A 22,745-nucleotide genomic window follows, 5' to 3' on the forward strand; every position below is an offset into this window, starting at 1 on the left:
CAAGCTTGAAGTGATAAAAAAGGCAAAGAGGCTCCCCCCCCCGCCTCAGTTTCAATCTGAAATAAAGAAAAACACCAAAGACACAGAATTGGAGTGACAGAAGGAAGGGGCAAATATGGATCTGTGGAGGCCATACGGCATATTTGGGAAAATTAAGTTGTTGATGAAGTGCCATATTGCAGCTGATATTCCTCTAGGCCAGTGGTTCTCAAACTTATTTGATCAGGCCTCCCTTTTTTGTGTCTGTAGTCATTTACATCCCACCCCCCTCCACAAGTACATAATCCGCCACACAGCTCTGAAGGCAGAGCAGAGAGCAGTGGCTGCTGGCTGGGCGTCCAGCTCTGAAGGCAGCACCATATTGGCAGCAGCACAGAAGTAAGGGGAGAAATGTGAAAAGTGATATTGACGAATATCACTTTTCACAGCAGACTTAGTGCCCCATTGACACCCTGCACTTACTTCTGTGCTGCTAGTGCCCCGGGGCTGGCAGCCAGAGCCCCGTTGCCTCCAGGTGAGGGATGGGGGTAGGGTGAGGGAAAGAGTGCCCGGGCCCAGGTTGCAAGGCTCCAGCAATTCCCCTTTATCCCCGTATCTCAGGTGTGCACGGTCCTTCTGCATGAGCCCTAGCCACCTGGGGCTGACAGCCAGAGCTCTTAAAAAAAAAAAAAAGCAGCACACAGCTCACACTTCCCTTGACACATTCCTGCGCCCAGCCCCATAGTTTGAGAACTGCTGCTCTAGGGTACAGCAGCAAGAGCTGTGGCATACCAGCTCCTCCTAGATATCTTACTGTCTATACTATGTGCTCGGAGGCAAGCGCTGAAGGTGCTACAAGCACTAAACTCTTCAGCAGCCAGACCCTGGTGGATTACTAAATTATTTGTATTATCATAGCATCTAGGAGTCCTAAATCATGGACCAGAACCCCATTATGCTAGGTACTGCATAAACAGAACACAAACAATGCCTGCCTCAAAGAGCTTACAATCTAAGGATAAGGCAAGACAGAACAGATGGATACAGACAGACTGACAGGGAGAACAATGAACAAAAAAACAATCAACATTTACACACCTCAAGTAACACATAATTGCTTTACCAGCGCCGCCAGAAACTACCAGGTGCACAATGGCACCCTAAGCACAATGATTTTATGTTACAATGCAAAGATCAAACCACCAACAGTCCTCAGATCAGCTCCTAAAAGCAGTCCAATTCATCAATATCATCATCACATTGTAACCTTGCCACCCTATCCTCTTGGCCTGTAGGCCGCTACCTGTATCTCCCTGGGAGGTGCAACTGTTGCCTCCTTGCCAGCAACAGAGCGAGTCTGGCTGTCAGCCTTTCAGTCCCAGCTTCCAAGCCTCTCTTCCGCAGCCAACTACCATGATACCGCCTCTGGCCTGCTGATTCTGCTCTCCCAGTGTCTCTGGGTCTCCACCCTATCCTGTCCCCAATGACCTCAGGTCATCCTCTCTGAGGATTATGGAGCCCTCAATTGGCTAAATATTGAACTGGGGATTGAACCAGAAATGAGCCACAAACTTCATTACAGTTTCTCCCTTATGAAATTACTTCTACATTTCTCAAACTCTTGAGATTAACAACAGAAGTAATCCACTATGTTAGGTGACTGATAAGTGCTTAGTGGAAGGATGGAAACATTAATCTGATATAGCCTCAACATAATGAATAATTCTGGGTAAAAATATGCATCCAATTCCTCGAAGTCTCTCCGTGAATCTTAGAGATGGACACTGGGAGTCTGTAGAAGCTGCCCTAACTCTACTAGAGTTGGCTTTAAGGCCATCCGGTAGTTGAACTCCAGAGAGTACATAATAGATCTGCTTGGTGAGGATGATCAATTTGCACAATCTCAACACCTAAGAAAATTGTCAAATGCAATACGTCATCTGCAGGACTTTCCAAAATATTAGGTCCTATCCAGCTAACAACAGAATACCTGCATTACATTCATTTTATAGAGCAAATTTGCCCTAGGACCATCACAGAGTCTGTGGGGTAGATGGATGGACTGTTTCAGAAGTTGAAACACATTATCTTATCTTTATTAAGAACTGTAAGAGAGGGATGAGATATCAAAGCTTGGAGCTCGCCCACACACTTAACAATAGTAATAAATTACCAAAAAGGCGGCTGCTTTTTGCTACAGAAAGTGTAAAGAATGTTCCCAACATGATTCAAAAGGAAGGGTCCATGAATTTGCTGAAGTCTATATTCATATCCCAGAAATTTGTTAGGCACACTAGCAGACAGTACAAGTGCAGCACCTTCTTTCAGGGAAAACAAGCAGAAGCCAACATTCAGCAAAAGTAAGCAATCTAAGATGCAAGGTAGCAAAACAAGAATGGAGGCACCAGAGCCTAGTTTGAAATACAAATGGAAAAGTGCCTCCACTTTGAAGCACAGGCTTATGACAAGCAGCATTGTCACTGAGTGGAAGGAAGTGGTTTCACGATAGTAGTACGGATAAACCCATTCTACTACCCCTAGATTTTGAGTGTGAGACTAGAGTACCAAAAAGAGGTTGGGCGGGGATTTCTCTCCTTGGTTTAGGATTATTCTTTGGCCTAGACAGAGATACACTCAGTTAGCCTGTTATTTTTTCCTTATTTGAATATGGTTTGGATCTGATCCTGAAGGTTCCAGGATGGCAGATGCAAGCACAACACTTGCTGGAGTTTGCCTAGTGTGAGCAAAGTCTCCTTCCTAATAGGGTCTCAGAAGCCATTTTGTCAAAGTCGAAGAGTTTGTTCCCACTCACCACCACTCTAAGATTCAGTGGTGAAAGCAAGCTGGGAAACATTATCCAGCTTAGCAATCATTGTAACAATTTGTATCTTTGGTGGGGCATGAAGGGCAAAGGGGAGGAAATATTGGGATATTAAAAAACCCCAACGTTTTTTTTAAAAATGGAGATTACTAAGTGACAACACTGTAATTAACTTGCATCATCCTAAGTACTTACAAGCAAGGAAATGATTAGGTAGGGATAGTATAAAATGACTTCAGGGGAGTCACAATGATTTACACCAGATGAATATTTGGCCAATACTATTTATGAAATGCATATTTTTCACCAAACCTTATATTGTTACTTTAAAAAACATATATTACAGTATTTATGTATGTTTTATTTTGCTTTTAATATCTAAATATTTTGTTCTAAAGTATATTCTAATTACACTATTATAACTTAATATTTGTCAATTGATAATAGGATTTGTATATGTACTTATAATTGCAGTTTCTTTAGAACAACACTTAGTGAAGTTTAGTAAAGAAAATGTATACTTTATCAACATATGGTAAAATTATGAATGCACATGGGCTTGTATATTATGCTGATCAATACATTCATATTTTGTGTTTCATTTTAGAAGGGTTTTATCTGGTGTTATTTCAGTTAATGATGAAAAATAGTATTTGTTTTTGGGTCAGTCATGGTCATTGCTTTGTGATGAAATATGTATTATTTAACTAGATAAGAGTATTGTATTAACTATTCATGGCTTCATGAGTATGAGAAATGCAGCAATTAAAAAACATATGGCAATAAGTCATATCACACTACATCATTATGTATTTTCTCATATAAGTTCCACACACAAAGTATATGAAAAAGGATGTGAGAATTATTGTTTAATATTTATATTACAGTAGTACCCAGAGGCACCAGTGAGATCAGACATCCCATTGTGCTGTGCATTGTACAAACAAGGCCTGATCCAATGCTCAACTGACGTCAATGGAAAGAATTGTAATGATTTCAATAGGCGTATTGATTTCAATTTCAGATTCACATATAGGAAAACATGGTCCCTTTCCCCAAAAGCTTAAATCTAAGGAAACAAGTGACATGGTAGGTGGAGACGAGTATAATCAAATACATACCATTTAAAATGTATTTGCAATTTGTACATTATAAATAGATATAAATGCCAACTATCCCCATCTTCCCTTCAAGTCATAATTCATTGGTGACTTTATATATGGCAGAAGTAGTTCTTAAAGAGGGATTTGAAGGACAAGATCTTATAGTTAAGTTCAGGGAGGACAGTCCATGCACAAGGGGAACCATTGAGAAAGGAAGAGAGTCGTTTGAACACATTCTTCTAGCCCTAATGTAACACTTTGTATTTCTACACCAAGGAGTTCAAAGGACTTTACAAATGTTCCTTAATGAAGCCTCAACTGTTTGGAAAAGAGAGTCTTCTGACTTGTTTACACAAAGGAATGGCAACAATTTAACTACAGGTTTGTTTCTGTTGTTTCTGAACCAATTTAGTTACAACTGGCATAACCTCTTTGTGTGGGCATATTTAAAACGACTTAAGAGTGTCAATCTAGGAGGCTGCACCAAATTTAACGAGATTGATTTAGAAACAGATATAGTTACATTGGCACAATTTCTTTGTGTAGACCAGGCCTAAATGATTTGCCTGACAGAAATAACAAGTCAGAGCTGAGAACAGAACCCAGGAATCCAAATTCCCACAGTCCTTTGCAGGAACTATTATACTCGCACAATGCCTACTTAATATAAGTTAACTTTAAGCTAATGACAACCCTGTACTGCTTAATTCACTAAGTTCTCACCTAAGCTTGTAAGATGAGGATGAATATTTTATTCTCATTGGAGTTGTACACAAATTCCCATGATTTTTAGTTATTCTTATTTGGGCAACTATTAAAACTACAGTGAATATACTCAAGTTCACTTAATTGGGACACAAATAATGGGGAGATCATGTGTTTAATTAGGGTGTTTCCAAGGGAACCAGTTAAATCCAGGCATTAGGATGCTGATTCTGATTTCAGGTGATGCTTTTGTCCTGTCTCTCTAATCTCTGCTCATTTTTTGTTTTGTTTTATTTTGTCATCTCTAACAATTTTCAAGATGTCCATAGCTGAGATACATGCAGAAGTATGAATTGTTTCACTGCTGTTTGTTCCTGACTGTTCACTTGCAACCTCCATGCCAATTACATATGCTCAGTCCCTGTCTCTGGCACTGAGCAGGCAAAACACACAGTCCCTATCCCAGTACAGGGAATGTCCAATTATATGATGATCTTTCCAATTTTTAAAGACTACAACTATACTAGTAAAATGCTGTCATCTCAGGTGAGAAGTCTTCAAAATGACAACAAAATAATCTCCATCAAAACAAACCAATTAAGAAGATGCTACTTGATCTGTAATAACCTCTGTAATAAGGCAGAGATGATGGCATTTAATGGACAAATCTGGAAATGCCACATGCCTGCTTTTGGGTTTGTTTGGGAGAACCCAGAATCCATGGCTTCTCCCAGGAAGAGCTGAAGCAAGTCACAAAAAAAGAGAAAACACACAGAGATTCATACAAAATAAAACCTTACTAGACAGATTCTATTAGATTCTTGCAACACAAACAACAGCAAAATAGTATGAACAAAAATGATGATAGCTTTATAACAGCTCAAGAAATTAAAAGTCCCGCATTAATTAGAAATATTTACAACATATGGTAGTTGCATTTGTCTAAATGCACTCTAATAACTGAAAGTAAGTGCATGCTTAACAGTCTTGTGTTACAGCAGAATTTCTTCTACTCCTCTGATCTGAAAGGAAAATAAATTGATTAGAAACAGCATGTTAAAAATATTCTCACAGAGACTTATGTATCACTGCAGTGAGATGATAAAAAATGTTAATGAAAAACATACAAACTTGTCATCAGTGGGTGCATCATAGTCCCCAAAATACCCTTTCAAACCTCTGAAGCAAGCAGCTCTCCCACTCTGGTTCAGCTGCTGCAGCAGAAGCAATTAATGCAGAGACATGCCTGGATGGCATCATAGTCCCCCAAACAAGCACATTCTCAGAAGAGGCTCTCCTCTCCCTCATGATTCTAGCTGCCATGGTTAATAAAACAGGAAAAAAGAACGTAATGTAGTTAAAAGGTAATTAACAGCAAGATATGTGAAATCCAACAAACTTAAAGTTCATACTACTACTTTCCTTCTCCCAGATTCCAGCCAGGTTCTACAGTTTTCATCTAGCCAGACCTTAGATCACCTCACTTTGAGGTGGTCTGGGAGCTCACCAGTATTGCCTCCTTGTACATGGTTAATTGTACAATGAAAATAAGGATTTCACCCTCTAGCAGTGCTGCCAGGATGCATATGAGGCATCCGAGTATATCATACTGGCAGAGAGACTTGGAAACAAGAAGCACTTTGAACAGGAAAATAAGACAAAGCTCTTGTTACATAACTTGTACAACATATTATAAGACATACTATATCACTAATCAGTGACTATGAAACTATTTGATGCTTGTACAAATATAAAAAAATCCATCACATCCATCATATGAGATGGACATCTAATGAACAAGGAATTTGTTTGTGAAATGTATGTCAAGTAAGTTTTACAAACATTAGTATTTGCAAAATGCATTTAAAAAAAAAGTTTCAAAAGAAATGGTGTACTAAAGTCACATAATACCATGACAGCCTACGTGATGTTTTAGCATATGTAGCCCAGACTACAAGCAGAGTCTGACAAAACCTAAGCAAGCAGACCTGGCTAAGAATCAGGAGTCATGCTTATTATATAGAATTCTCAAGGGTATCTTGCAATCAGAGGTCACAATCGAGGCAACAGAAGCAATGTCACGATATCAGAGAAAGGGCCAATTCAGTCCTGCTCCCTGACAGTCAGTGAGGTCAGGGATTGCAGCAAATAATTGTATCAAAAGGGAATATTCTCTGCACACTTTTAGAACCATCATCTGAATAAACAAGGCCAGGTCATCTCGAGGTTAAATCAGAACTCTCTGCTTAACCTTGTAGCTGATTGTTTTATGTTTAATTCCCAATCAATTTCTTACATAAAAGAGGAACTTCTAATGAAAATTCTCTATATACATTTTACTTTGATATACATATTAAACTGTTTAGAAATAACAAAATGTATATTTGCAATTAAATCCTTAACTATGTCTATAAAAGATGCCCCTTTTCATATGCTTCAAAATGCTTCATATTAGAGTACAATAATGATGTAACTATTTTAAGAGAAATGACCCTTCATAGTTTAGTAAGCCTGGTACTCAATCTGCACTTGAAAACCACTTAAATAACTTATGCTTAAGCATATGCCACTTGCTGTATAATTAATGTGAAAGTGAGGTTAATTACTACCCTTGTCTGGCTATTTTTATTCCTTTATACTGAACGTGCCACAGGGGGCTAAACACAAGCCTTATCAACGGCTTTTTAGTTGCAATAATTTAATTTATGCAATTATAATAAAATGTCAGAAATTTTAACCTGATAGTGTATGAATAGAAGAATTATTTGAATGGTCATCTAAGTGACATTTTATTGTAGAACATGATCTCTGCAGTGCCGTGACAATGTTTACAAGCATAGAAGTTTCCTGAGTCACAGCTGAGGAAGCTAACTGTATCAATTGGAAAATATAGTATTTTCACATTGTTCTTTACCCAGTATTAATTGTATAGTATGAGATTTGTTTCCAAGCCTATTTAAAACTTGAAACTCAATAGTCTGTTTTTAAAATTTTTTTTTGAATATACATAGGCAAGATAAAATATTTAAGGCACACACACCAAGAAGCACTGTGGTGTAACGCCAACCTAAAAACACCTTCCTTATAAACAGTACAGACATATACATTTGACATAACTTGAAAAGTTTGTATATTATACATGTTAAAATTTGAATTTTGAAGTCATGGAGTAGAAAAGTGTATGTTATATAACACATCTCCTAAAGGTTAATATAAAAATGACTAGATATATTATTCTACAATTCCTCTATTAAAATATTTGAATAGTTTTTAACCATACCTATAATTCCTTGTAAAAGCATCTAAATCTAGCATGATTACGGTCTATTTGTGTAGATTATATGAATCTTGTAAAAGGTACAGGGCTTTGTTCATTTTATTTAACAGCACTATATTTTCAATATCTAAGTTTCAATTTTGGAGTCTTTTCTCAATGTTTTGTTTAAAAGAATATTTCACATCATCAAAAGAAGTTATAATATACTGCTGATCCTTAACTTTATTAGTAAGAAAAAAGAAAAAAACAACTCAAACGTGCGTTTAATATTAAAAATGTTGTCACAAGGAAACAACTTTTTTTGAACGCTGTAGATCTCTGACCTCATTAAGACAATTAATCCTTCATAACACTGTAGGTCCCATGCACAGAATAGAAAACCAATAATTTCTTCATAAGCGATGTCAGTCAATTACATTTTCAGTTCAACAAAATGACCTTGTAAAGGTCTTTCTTGTCCTAATCCAACCTCAAAGGTATTTGAACAGTTAAGACAGATGATTAGAGGCATTTGTATTATAACATATACATTTATAGAATACTTTATTTTCTTTGTTGTGGATTTAAAATGTATCATGTTGCCATCTGTTACAGGAGTTGCACACAGGAATTGTTTCTAAGAATTCATTTGTTCACCCAGAGTCATAACTCTGCACACTCCTAACTTATTTTCATGAAGTGAACTATCACATAATGTGGCACTTGAGGATCTTTTTTGAACATGCAGTATATACTTCAATGCTCTGTGTAACCTTTGTAAAAGGTTATTTGTATATCTAAATGAGTTAAACGTTTAGAATATTTAGCAATCCAAAACTAAGTAAGATAACCTCCTTATGTTTAGTGACTTTCTGGAAAGTAAAAGTAGAATCTCTGCCTTGGCATGTTGTTTTAAAAAAATAAATAGTATGGACGTATGTCATCCAAGTACATGGCAACAAATTCAATGATTATTTTTAATTAGACTTAAGTTCAAATGTTGTAAAACTTTATTGAAAGAGGAATTTAGCCAAATTTACTCTCCCTTAACCCCTCCAACCAAACCCATTTGGATTTAACTTGTTGCTAAAATTATCTGTCTTTTGCACTCGAAGACCTGGGTCACAACCTTACTTAGGGACAGGAAATAGTTATCAGGTCACTGAATGGTCAGATGAAAAAGGATTTGAAATGCTTTAGTACTCAGGGGTCTATTCATCCAAAATGACTGCCTTATGCAGTGTAAAAAGCTGTGGATTTTGACTCTGCACTCAATTTATTCATCTATAAATTGGTTGCGAGGCAGAAATATTTGTTTTATGTTACCCAGTTCCAGGTCACAGAAGCTAAATTTAAAAAAAAAAAAAAGAAAAAAAAAGAGAAAACTTCAGATGCTGTAAATTACTGTTCAGCTATCTTATTCAAGAATGATAAAAAATTGCCCTAAGTGGCTGCAGAAATTATGAGGCCTAATCTTGTTCCACCCATTGAAGTCCACATTAGTCAGTCATTAATTTAAGAAGCAGGAAGACCTCGCTCTATTGTTTTTAAATGTAAAGTCCCCCTCTACCCCCCTTCCCTCAAAGCCAGGTAAATTGCCATAGCAGCCAGGTGTGACCCAGGTGTCAAAGCTCTAACTTTTTTTTTTTTTTAAATAGTTTGGGGCCTTAAAAGGTTGTTGTGGCACAGAAGACTGGAGAACATATTAAAGTCAGATAGCCTCACAAGCGGCTTACTGTTGTTCACCTAATATCATTACAAATGACTAGAGTCTTCAAATGGGAGGAGGTAGGGAATGAGGAGATGGGACAGTGAACAAATGGGTGGAACATTCCGTCAAGTTCAGAATCCTGTGGAGCTAACACCATGGAATTTGGAAGACCAGAACCACAGTGAGGCAGCAGGGTATCAAGCTGAGTATCTCCATGGCTGGTACTTACAGTGCTGGAATCACAAGCAAATCCCAATCTTACTGTTTAAAATAGACTTCTGAACATAAAACACAAAATTCACTTTCTAAATATTCAAACGCCAATGCACACTGCATTGCTCACCTCACAAAATAGGATTTATTTATTTATTTATTTATTTTTAAGCTTGTGAAGCAATTTTAAGATTGGTTTATTCCAAGATCACTGAAAATGCCTACGTTATCATTGATGGACAGAAGACTGGCAAATTAGGCACAGATTTCATTTTAAAGTTTTATTTCATAATAAGAAACTGGGCTACTAAAACTATGTAATTGAAGCTCGAGTGCGTGCACTGTAAGGCCCCTGCAGTCTTTTGCAACTTTTCAGCGTGCCGCTATTGTGAACTGGGTTTGCACTCTGCCAGCAGAGCAGCTCTGACCCATGGAGAGCACTCCTTCAGATCAACACTGCCTCAGGCTTTACTGCTTTCTCCAAGAAGTCTTACGTTTCAGGCATCAAGTTGATTTCTTCTGGAGATGATTAACCCAAACCCATGACAGATTTTTTCCAAGATATCCAACTCCTTATGTTTATTTTATCCTGGCTCTTTCTGGATGTACTGGACACAAGTAACCTACTCATTTTACATGTTAAAGGGCTTGTGGAGAGCCATTAATTCCTTAAAATGAGAAAATATTTCAATGTGCAGAGCTCTGTTGTGTGAGCTCACACTAGATAATGAGAAACAAAGTTACAGAACTATGATTTTAAAAGACAGACTCCCTTCCACACTACAGGTTTTTTTTAAATGCATTTTATTACATCTCAAGATAGATCTTATGCTTTTTGGAAATGCATTATTCTGTCACTTTCACCAGTGCAGTACTGTAAGAATCAGATATTGCTTCCATAGTCTGCCATAAAAATATAGTGCCTGGGAGAGATTATTATATTTTTACTGTAAACATGGGAAAACATTTGTTAAATTATAGAGAATTAATTTTGCAGCATGGTTACTGATGTGTTTTTAGACCAGATTTTAGAAATTGGATGTATACAAACAATTTGTGCATTCTGGGGACTAAGGCTTTTTATATGCTTTAACTGAAAATGGTCAAGTTATTAAAGCCTAAAAACAACTAATACCCATGTGTATTAGCTACCTTTCATAATATTCTTATCTACCGTTTGAACGACATACACATCCTGATATAATGAAAGCTTATCTGTTTCACAGCACTAGTAAAGGTTACTGAAAATATCTCAATCTCAATGACACTTCTGTCAGCTTTCATCTGAAGATATTATATCCAGACAACCACTAGGAATTTGAATCAATAAGTAAATGCTATTTACTTACTACATGCTTATATTTTCCAATGTATTTCCTTTCATTACTGCAATATAGGATATTACATATGTTAAACATGTTTATGTAAAAACATTTTTAAAGTGCGTACTTATATTAACCAAAAAAGAGAATCCTAAATTACCAGATGTATTTGGCCTAGTATAGCAAAGAAATTTAAAGACAAAGTGGCAGTCCTAAGTCTCAGTTTTCATGGGTTTAAGTTAAGCCTAGTAATAATAAATACAGTATAACAACATTTTGCACTTAAGTAACACCTTCTGTCTGTGGATGTAGATGAGAAAGTTGAGGCACAGACATATTTTAAGAGACATACCTAAAGTCAAATAAGTTGTCTGTGTCACAGCCAGGATGGATGAAAACCTGGACCCACTGAAGACAACAGGAGTTTAGCTATTCATTTCACAAGGGTCAGGATTTCATACCTGCTTTCCTGAATCCCAGTCCTGTGCTGTAACCACACAGTCATCTTTCCTCTAATTTTTGGTTAATGTGATCTGAAAACAACTTGTATTTTCATTTGCAATGTTAGAGAAATTAAATACATTTGTCTTTAAATAAAAACTGACTGATAAAAGCAGAACCTGTTAGTTTTCAAATGAATATTTATGAAAATCTATCCTTAGTACTTATTATGTTTTCTATATTTCTTATTATACTTTCTATAATTTAGTGACAATGATCATAAGATGACAGAGGACAAAGTATTACTAATTAGATACTAAGGCTTATTAAGAAATTTCTAGCCTGCAGGCTACATCTAACAATATAAAACAATATGACTCATAGAGATTAACCTTGTGACACTGTGCACATTCAGGAGTGAAGCCACCTTAATGAGTTATTTTCACTGAATCTGAAGACTATACAGAGAGTGCATATGCACCAAGAGGTTCAGATGTACCTTGATGCATGTACTTCTATGCCAGTCGGTCACCGGTTGTGAGTAAAACTTAATAAAGGCATCAGAGTATAGTGTCTGAACTTCTGAGTAATAGCAAGAGAAGTGGATCCTGACATTAAAGATTTTCAGTAGGATTACTGACTTCCAACAGATTGATTCTGTTTCTCCATCTTGCACAGCTGATTCCCCACCTAAGAGAAATGATGAACATGGCTCACCAATCATATGGGTAGATGGACTGCACTCACTATCAGGTGGCCAGGATGATCTGAAGTGCTTCAAAAGCTTATATTCCAAGTGGGCCAGACCCAGCAGTTTTGTGCTGCTGTAGCAGAGTAATACAGCCATATTGCCAGTTGAACTGACTGTGGCAGAGACGGACTATGCCACACTCTGGCTCACGATTTACAGGAATTTTCCAAGAAGGAGACAACGGAGAACACCAGCAATTTGTAGCTGTCAGATCAACTCTTTGGGTCTGAAAGGCCCCAGACTACTCTACACGAGACCAGGAATTGGACTGGTCCCTAGGCAGCCCAGGATGAAGGAGTAGAAATAAAAGTGGTTTAAAGTAGAGCTGGTCTAAAAATCATGAAAAAAAAAACTGATTTTTTTAATTGAGAAAAAAAAAGTTTCACAAAACTTTTCATTACATTTTTTGTTTGTCATTTTAAATCAAAATTTGACAAAAAAATTTAACCAGATTTAGCTTAAAGCCATCTAACTCCTCCCTCTTCTAGTCCCAATCTAAGCAGAACTCAGCTGGACCAGAGAATCCAGTCCAACATATTTGATCCATATGAACGGCTAACAGATCACTGGAAATCACAGAACATGTCTTTCAGATTACTGCAGAGGGTTTTGGATCAGGCCCTAACTTCCCAAGAAGAAAAGCAGGTTATCGTGTGTGTGTGTGCGCGTGTTTAAAATATATTACAATTTTACTAAGTGCTAACATGGCCCATCAGTGCCACAACATTTAGGAAGATTTTGTAGCCTTCAGATGTATTGACAGGTTACTGTCTCACCTTCTCTAGAATTATTTTGGTGCATGTATATATCCCTCCTCCCATCCCTTTTACATATCACTTATCTTCTTAGATTGGTTTCAGAGTAGCAGCCGTGTTAGTCTGTATTTGCAAAAAGAAAAGGAGTACTTGTGGCACCTTAGAGACTAACAAATTTATTTGAGCATAAGCTTTCGTGAGCTACAGCTCACTTCATCGGATTCATTGGAAATTCTTCAAGGTGGAGACCAGGTCTCCATATGTTGTTTGTGCAACAAAGAGGTCTGTTTCTGATTGGGACTTCTCCATGCTACTCTGCTATAAATATTAATGAATAACAATTTCTCCTTCAGGCTTATTATACAGTCACTGGAGAATCAGTAGTGGATTCACTGACATTTCATGAAAGATTTGATATCTCATGGCAAACTTTAAAAAATATATTTTTGGATATTCCTGTTCACAAAGGCCCTGGTCCTATAAAGCACTCAAGGAGCATGTATCAGGTTTTGCTCACATGAGTAGTCCCATGTGATCGAAGTTATGCACATGACTTGATGCTTTGAAGTAGGTCCATAAATTTCTTTTCTTCTCACTTTCCCCCTACAATTTTGTTATAGAATGATTTGCATAAAAATGGGTTTTTTTCTGCAGAGCTCATTTTCTCTTTTTGGCGATACCTCAGTATAGTAAATCTGTGGCATCACACTTGCTTTTACAAGTACAATTAGTGTGATGCCAGAAATGAAATTCCCATTTCAAATGAGGAAAAAGCAGGACCAGGAGGTCTCAAAACCAAAACTTTTGGATTTATACAATAATCTGTAATAAAAAATGAATGAAGGCAGAAAGAAAATACATGAGCCAGTAAGAGTACTGTCAGCAAGAAAAGTGCTATTTTCCATGAAGTCTCAGTGAGCTTTTAAAAAGCCATAAGTTCAATAAGTTGTCAACTCAACATGTGGGGGAAGGGAATGTTATACTTTTTTATGTAGTATTAAAACAAAATGATTTAAAAAAATCCCATTCAAATTAAAATATTGGTCTTACCTAAACTTAAACCAAGGAAGTTGAGTATTACAGATGCCAATGTATCCTAATTCCCCCATTGTGTTTAGATCTATGTCACACAACAGCATACAACATCCTGAGACTTCTGAACTATGTAGGAAAAAAAGGTGAATTATGACAAAATGTCATCCTTAACTCAGACAGAATTGATTTGCTTTAATTAGTTCACCAGATTGTTGATCTTATTTAAGTGCAAGTTTTTTCCTTCCATTCAGTGGACTTGTTTCCAGACAAAAAGTTTGCTATATTCTTCCCTTCCCACAAATGCTTAGCATCCATTAATCCTTAGAACAATAAATATTTTAAAATAACCATGAAAAAAATGAAATACCAGATATATTTAAAGTTGAAACGAATTTAACCAAGGATAGAATATAAAATACAAATATGATACAGTGGTTTAAATAACCATCAATACTGGTTAATACTGTATAGATAGGAGTCAGATACAAGCTTTTAGATATATTGTTTTTTCTACCACTTCTTTTCCGTCTATGCAGTGTTTCTTTTTTGCATTAGGCTTATTTTAAATACTGTTAACCATAATCCATAATTACAACCGAAAGAACAGAGAAGACTCAAGAGACATACCATACATTTGACAACTTAAATCCTTCTAGATGTTCTCTGCTGTGATGTGTTCCAGTTTAAAAAGCTAAAAATCATCTAATTGTTTCACTTCCTAGGGCATCCCCTTTCAAAAGGGGCAATCCCCTTATTTAACAGATAACATGTGTTCTTGCTATTGATGTTACAGTTTCTCCTCCCCACCTCCCACATTAAAGCAGGAATATTTAGAATGTAGATCCCTTCTTCTTTGAGATCTCTCTTTAGTGGGTTCTAAAGGAGAGAAGTTGGGATTCAAACCCTCCACCAAAGTATTAAAGCACTGACTGGCAGGCAGGCTGGCTGTCCGTGGAGGGAAAATGGGTTGTATGGGTGAAGTTCATTCCTACCAGTCAGCTGATTGGTTTGTTCTTCCTTTTGCTCTGGGGGACAACGTCTGCAGGGCTTGATCAGAAGTTGGTCCAATAAAAGATATTACCTCACCTACCTTGTATCTACCTGGTATCTCTACAGAGCTTGTTCGCAGAGAGTGGGAACTCCCACCATAAAAAAAAAGATTCAAGAAGATCTGCTCAAGGCAGGACAAGGCATGGTCAAAAGGACAGAAAGAGAAGACATTGGCCTGGTGCTTGTGAGATGGGAGTCAAGCAACCCAGTCTGCACAGATCCTGTTCCAGCCCAACTCAGTGAAACTCTCATGTAGGCTCTTTGTTTTGTGGAGGCCAAAGTGAGGCACAGAAAGCTCTGAAGTCATCCTGGTGGTATCACAACAGCTCAAGCAGCTGTTCCTCAGGTGTGCTTTTGACCCTAATTCCCATCCCCAACTTAATGCTTTCTGGGAAGCCCACTTGAAGCCATATTGCACCTGAGATGCTTTCTTCCACTTGATCAAGGAATGAAGCAATGTGGCAGCATTCTCAGTCTAACCAAACCCCCTTTAGGGAAGGAATAGTCACTAATAGCATACAGTGCCTGTGAGAGTTAGCTGGAAAAAAACCCAGCCAAGTCAATGATGAGAGGGGAATAGCTGTGGACGACAGGAGAAGTGCCCAGAATTGGCCTAACTCTGCTTCCAGTGAAGACAATTGGAGTATTACCACTGACTTTAATAGTAGCAGAATTGAACAAACGCTGAGGGCATTTGAAAAGCTCAGTCTATAACTTTTATAAGTTCTTCTGAAATTTCTTACGTATACCCTCAGCCCAAAGGTGAATTCTTTTTGAATGTTCAATACAATGTTTAAATTGTATGAGCATGGAGCAAAAATGTTTTTTTTTTTCATTTAAAGATTTTTTCATATTTTTCTTTTGAATTTACAGAATAGTTTGTTTAAAATAAAAATGGTTTGTTGTCTTCAAGAATGGGTAACTTGAAAAAAATATATAACCAAGAAACAAAGTGAGCTTAGAAATGGTTTTATTTGGTGCATTTAAATTGGTAAGAAAAAAGAACAGTGTCTGAAATAGATAAGGGTGTACACAAGGCCCAAACCATATTATTTCTCTGGTTACTACCATTCATAGTATTCTATGCTACTGCTTTGTATTTCCTCTGTACAGTGCTTTGCTGCTTTTTTAAAATATTTTATTAAATCTGTAGCAGCTAGTGTCATGCAGTTCCACCTCCAATCCCACAGCATGGTGAGCAGCTCCCCATTTTGTTGAAAGGGTCTTTTACTAAGATCCCTCTAAGCTGCACAGCCGTGTAGCTGCACAGCAGGCTATCAAGGGCTATCAAGTGCCGCATAGGCAGGGAAAGGTGCCTCTCCCCCAGCCCCAGCCCCGTGGCAGCCTGCACCCAACCCCCTCATCCCCAGCCCCACCCCAGAGCCCACACTCCCAGCTGGAGCCCTCACCTCCCTGCAGCACTCCAACCCTCTGTCCCAGTTGTGAGCCCCCTCCCGGACCCCAAACTCCTCATCCTTGGCCCCACCCCAGAGCCCTCACTGCCCCCCCCGCACCCTAACCCTGTGCCCCCTCCCACATGCCAAAACTCTCAGTCCCACCCCCGCCAGACATCATCTCCATATTGGTGCACATAACAAAATTCATTCCGCACATGGATGTAAAAAATTAGAGGGAACATTGGTCTTTCACCTCCCTTCTGTGAATGTAGCTTCAAGCATGTCACTTAAACCAACTCCCCCAATTTAAAAGTATTTAGTGCCTGATCCAAAGCTCACTGAAATCAATGGAAAAATTCCCACTGATTTCAGTGAGCTTTGGGTCAGGCCTACAGTGCACATTACAAATTAATCACTAGAAAAAAATGTATTAAAACTGAAATGTTTCATCATGTCATTTGAGTTGTCCACACGCAGCTAAGGACTTGGAGCTAATCCCTTCTCTTACTTCTGCGTGTTTTTTCATAACTGAAAAAGAATTGCAAAGACATTGCAAAATACATAAATACATATAAAGGAAAACTCCTGTTCATACCTTCAAAGTAACTGCTGGCTGTCTCTTTTGCTGGCTGTCTCTTCCTTGGTGGTTTCACAGGGGGATGTTTATTTTCATTGTTTCTGAACAACGCCAGGCGCACAGCTGGGTCTAGACGACAAGAAGAAGTTAAAATCAGAGGTCAGATCTGTCTTGTTCATTCCTTGAAGCAGATATTCACCTTTTAGTCATTTAATAAAAGAAACAATCTCTTGTGTACGTTTTACATTAACAAAAACAATTACATTACTTCTAAAATACATTAATATATGTACAAAGAAGCAGCCATCTTGACTTGTTTATGTACTTTTAAAAGCTTTCTAAATCATCCACCTGTGAAAAGCAAAACTACATTTTGAAAGGATATATATTTTAGCAAATATTTAGAAGTCCTATTTTGAAGGTGGGGATCTCAATCATAAAAATTTGGTAAACAAATATGTAACCCCCAATGTCTACAACTTAATAGACTGGTTCAAATAAATGTGTTTCCCACTAAGCAAAGAAAATCACAAATATTTTATTATCTGAGGCTAAACTTGAGGAACATAAATGAACTGAAAGCCCTTTAACATATCCTATCCTGTTCAAAGTAGAGATGGCCTCCAACAGCCTGTGGAAACATACTCTCCATAATCATTCCCATAATTAGTAGGCTACATAGTCTTAAGTCTTCATAACTTATCAAAAATTGTTTGTAAAGAGCCAGAGATGGACACAAACATTCCCACACCAGACGAACTTACAATTTATATAAGAAAAGCAAAACAAATCTTTTTGTTCAACAGCTGAGGAGAAGGGAGTTTTGCAGTTTATTAATGAAGGGAAGAGAGGAGGGACTGCTTGAACAGGTGAATTTAAGGAGGGATATGAAGGAAAGTGAGTGCTTGAGGACAAGGAAAGGAGTACTTGTGGCACCTTAGAGACTAACAAATTTATCTGAGCATAAGCTTTCGTGAGCTACAGCTCACTTCATTGGATGCATGCAGTGGAAAATACAGTGGAGGATTTATATACACAGAGAACATGAAACAATGGGCATTACCATACACACTGTAACAAGAGTGATCAGGTAAGGTGAGCTATTACCAGCAGGAGAGCGGGGGGGAAAAAACTTTTGTAGTGATAATCAAGGTGGGCCATTTCCAGCAGTTAACAAGAACATGTGAGGAACTGTGGGTGGGGGGAGGAAATAAACATGGGGAAATAGTTTTACTTCGTGTAATGACACATCCACTCCCAGTCTTTATTCAAGCCTAAGTTAATTGTATACAGTTTTCAAATTAATTCCAATTCAGCAGTCTCTCATTGGAGTCTGTTTTTGAAGTTTTTTTGTTGAAGAATTGCCACTTTTAGGTCTGTAATCGAGTGACCAAAGAGACTGAAGTGTTCTCCAACTGGTTTTTGAATGTTATAATTCTTGACATCTGATTTGTGTCCATTTATTCTTTTACGTAGAGACTGTCCAGTTTGCCCAATGTACATGGCCAAACTGTCCCTCCACCGCCACGAACATGATACAGTTCTGTGGTGACCTAGAATCCTACTTTCGATGTCTCCAACTCAAGGAATATTTCCAACACACCTCCAACATATTAACCCACAGAGACCTTCCTACCAAGACTACAAAAAGAAGGATTCTGGGTGGACTCCTCCTGAAGGTTGAAACAACAGACTGGACTTCTACATAGAGTGCTTCCGCCGACGTGCACGGGCTGAAATTGTGGAAAAGCAACATCACTTGCCCCATAAGCTCAACTGTGCAGAACACAATGCCATCCACAGCCTCAGAAACAACTCTGACATCATAATCAAAAAGGCTGACAAAGGAGTTGCTGTCGTCATCATGAATAGGTCGGAATATGAACAAGAGGCTGCTGGGCAGATCTCCAACACCACTTTCTACAAGCCATTACTCTCTGATCCCACTGAGGGTTACCAAAGAAACTACAGCATTTGCTCAAGAAACTCCCTGAAAAAGCACAAGAACAAATCCATATAGACACACCCCTAGAACCCTGACCAGGGGTATTCTATCTGCTACCCAAGATCCATACACCTGGAAATCCTAGATGCCCCATCATCTCACCATGGCACCCTAACAGCAGGATTGTCTGGCTATGTCGACTCCCTCCTCAGGGCCTACACTACCAGCAATCTTTGAGACACAACTGACTTCCTGAGGAAACTACAATCCATTGGTGATCTTCCTGAAAATATCATCCTAGCCACTATGGATGTAGAAACCCTCTACACCAACATTCCACACAAAGATGGACTACAGGCTGTCAGAAACACTATCCCCGATAATGTCATGGCAAACCTGGTGGCTGAACTTCGTGACTTTGTCCTCACCTATAACTATTTCACATTTCGGGACAATGTATACCTTCAAATCAGCGGCATTGCTATGGGTACCCGCATGGCCCCACAGTATACCAACATTTTTATGGCTGTCTTAGAACAACACTTCCTCAGTTCTCATCCCCTAATGCCCTTACTCTACTTGCACTACATTGATGACATCTTCATCATCTGGACCCATAGAAAAGAAGTCCTTGAGGAATTCCACCATGATTTCAACAATTTCCATCCCACCATCACCCTCAGCCTGGACCAGTCCACACAACAGATCCACTTCCTGGACACTATGGTGATAATAAGCTATGGTCACAAAAACACCACCCTATACCAGAAACCTACTGACCGCTATGCTTACCTACATGCCTCCAGCTTTCATCCAGACCACACCATATGATCCATTGTCTACAGCCAAGCTCAACGATACAACCGCATTTGCTCCAACCCCTCAGATAGAGACAAACACCTATAAGATCTCTATCAAGCATTCTTACAACTACAATACCCACCTTCTGAAGTGAAAAAAACAGATTGACAGAGCCAGAAGAGCACCCAGAAGTTACCTACTTCAGGACTGGCCCAACAAAGAAAATAACAGAACGCCACTAGCCATCACCTTCAGCCCCCAACTAAAACCTCTCCAATGCATCATCAGGGATCTACAACCTATCCTGAAGGATCACCCATCACTCTCACAGATCTTGGGAGACAGGCCAGCCCTTGCTTACGGACAGCCCCCCAACCTGAAGCAAATACTCACCAGCAACCACACACCCCACAACAAAAACACTAACCCTGGAAGCTATCCTTGCAACAAAACCTGTTGCCAACTGTGTCCACATATCTATTCAGGGGACACCTTCAGAGGGCCTAATCACATCAGCCACACTATCAGAGGCTCCTTCACCTGCACATTTACCCATGTGATATCTGCCATCAGGTGCCAGCAATGCCCCTCTGCCATGTACATTGGGCAAACTGGACAGTCTCTACGTAAAAGAATAAATGGACACAAATCAGATGTCAAGAATTATAACATTCAAAAACCAGTCGAGAACACTTCAATCTCTTTGGTAACTCAATTACAGACCTAAAAGTGGCAATCCTTCAACAAAAAAAACTTAAAAAACAGACTCCAAGGAGAGACTGCTGAATTGGAATTAATTTGAAAACTGGATACAATTAACTTAGGTTTGAATAAAGACTGGGAGTGGATGTGTCATTACACAAAGTAAAACTATTTTCCCATGTTTATTTCCCCTCCCCCCCACAGTTCCTCAGACATTCTTGTCAACTGCTGGAAATGGCCCACCTTGATTATCACTACAAAAGGTGCCGCTCTCCTGCTGGCAATTGCTCACCTTACCTGATCACTCGTGTTACAGTGTGTATGGTAACACCCATTGTTTCATGTTCTCTGTGTACATAAATCTCCCCACTGTATTTTCCACTGCATGCATCCGATGAAGTGAGCTGTAGCTCACGAAAGCTTATGCTCAAATAAATTTGTTAGTCTCTAAGGTGCCACAAGTACTCCTTTTGTTTTTGCGGATACAGACTAACATGGTTGCTACTCTGAAACCTGGGGACAAGGAAGGAGTCTCACATACAGAAGGCAGAATGAAATAAGCTTAAGTCAGGTATCTGGAATAGGAGATGAAGAGGGGGTGGGAAGAACACAAGAACTGGAAGAAATGCACAGAGTTAGAGCGGGAGGTATTACATAGGATCGTGCAGGGGGTGAGGTTGGGAAGGTTGAACCTGATGCTAGGGTTGCCAACCCTCCAGGATTGGCCTGGAGTCTCCAGGAATTAAAGATTAATCTTTATTTAAAGATTATGTCATGTGAGTAAATCTCCAGGAATATGTCCAACCAAAACTGGCAACCCTACCTGATGCAGTAAACAGTGTAAGACCCAAAGGAGGGAACCAATGGAAAAGGTCATATCGTTAGTGTCATAAATATAAAGGGAAGGGTAAACCCCTTTGAAATCCCTCCTGGCCAGGGGAAAGCTCCTCTCACCTGTAAAGGGTTAAGAAGCTAAAGGTAACCTCGCTGGCACCTGACCAAAATGACCAATGAGGAGACAAGATACTTAAAAAAGCTGGGAGGAGGGAGAGAAACAAAGGGTCTGGGTCTGTCTGTAGTCGTCTTGGCTGGGGATAGACCAGGAATGGAGTCTTAGAACTTTAGTAAGTAATCTAGCTAGGTATGTGTTAGATTATGATTTCTTTAAATGGCTGAGAAAAGAATTGTGCTGAATAGAATAACTATTTCTGTCTGTGTATCTTTTTTGTAACTTAAGGTTTTGCCTAGAGGGGTTCTCTATGTTTTTGAATCTAATTACCCTGTAAGATATCTACCATCCTGATTTTACAGGGGGGATTTCTTTATTTCTATTTACTTCTATTTTTTATTAAAAGTCTTCTTGTAAAAAACTGAATGCTTTTTTCATTGTTCTCAGATCCAAGGGTTTGGGTCTGTGGTCACCTATGCAAATTGGTGAGGCTTTTTATCCAACATTTCCCAGGAAAAGGGGGGGTGCAAGTGTTGGTAGGATTGTTCTTTGTTCTTAAGATCCAAGGGTCTGGGTCTGTAGTCACCTAGGCAAATTGGTGAGGCTTTTTACCAAACCTTGTCCAGGAAGTGGGGTGCAAGGTTTTGGGAAGTATTTTGGGGGGAAGGACGCGTCCAAACAGCTCTTCCCCAGTAACCAGTATTAGTTTGGTGGTGGTAGCGGCCAGTCCAAGGACAACGGGTGTAATATTTTGTACCTTGGGGAAGTTTTGACCTAAGCTGGTAAAGATAAGCTTAGGAGGTTTTTCATGCAGGTCCCGACATCTGTACCCTAGAGTTCAGAGTGGGGGAGGAACCTTGACAGTTAGTGAAGGGGGAAGGAGACTGTATCAGCAGACAGACTTGGGATGAAGGGGAAAGCTAATAGGAAATGAAGGCAGAAAAGCGATTGTTTTTTAGCCGTGAAAAGGGTTTTAGCAGTGGGGACAATGAGGAAAGGATGTAGCTTGAGGAAGTGAAGAGAAAAAGGAGTAGAACTTAGCAAGAAAAGAATGAGTAGGCAGCATAGAAGGATTGGGGAAGATGGGAAGTGCAGTTTTGAAGAGAGTGGGTGTGTCAGAATAATAATGTCAGTTTCTCCATTATGAGACTGTTACCAAGGGAGCCGGGGGAAGGAGGAGGAGGCTTCTGTGGGGACAAAATTACTTCTTAATCAGTGAGGCTGTCAGAGCT

General features: G+C 38.8%; 1 protein-coding gene across 1 annotated transcript in view; it reads right to left on the minus strand.

The window, feature by feature from the left end:
• Window positions 1-22,745, minus strand: part of LRRIQ1 (leucine rich repeats and IQ motif containing 1) — a 179,997-nt gene that overhangs the window by 46,623 nt on the left and 110,629 nt on the right. Inside the window, exon 23 of the mRNA XM_073327613.1 lies at window positions 17,135-17,245. Coding sequence (XP_073183714.1) covers window positions 17,135-17,245 — 111 coding nt within the window. The remainder of the gene's footprint in view (window positions 1-17,134; window positions 17,246-22,745) is intronic.

Source organism: Lepidochelys kempii, chromosome 1 (assembly GCF_965140265.1).
Source record: "Lepidochelys kempii isolate rLepKem1 chromosome 1, rLepKem1.hap2, whole genome shotgun sequence".
In the NCBI taxonomy this organism is placed as follows: Eukaryota; Metazoa; Chordata; order Testudines; family Cheloniidae; genus Lepidochelys; species Lepidochelys kempii.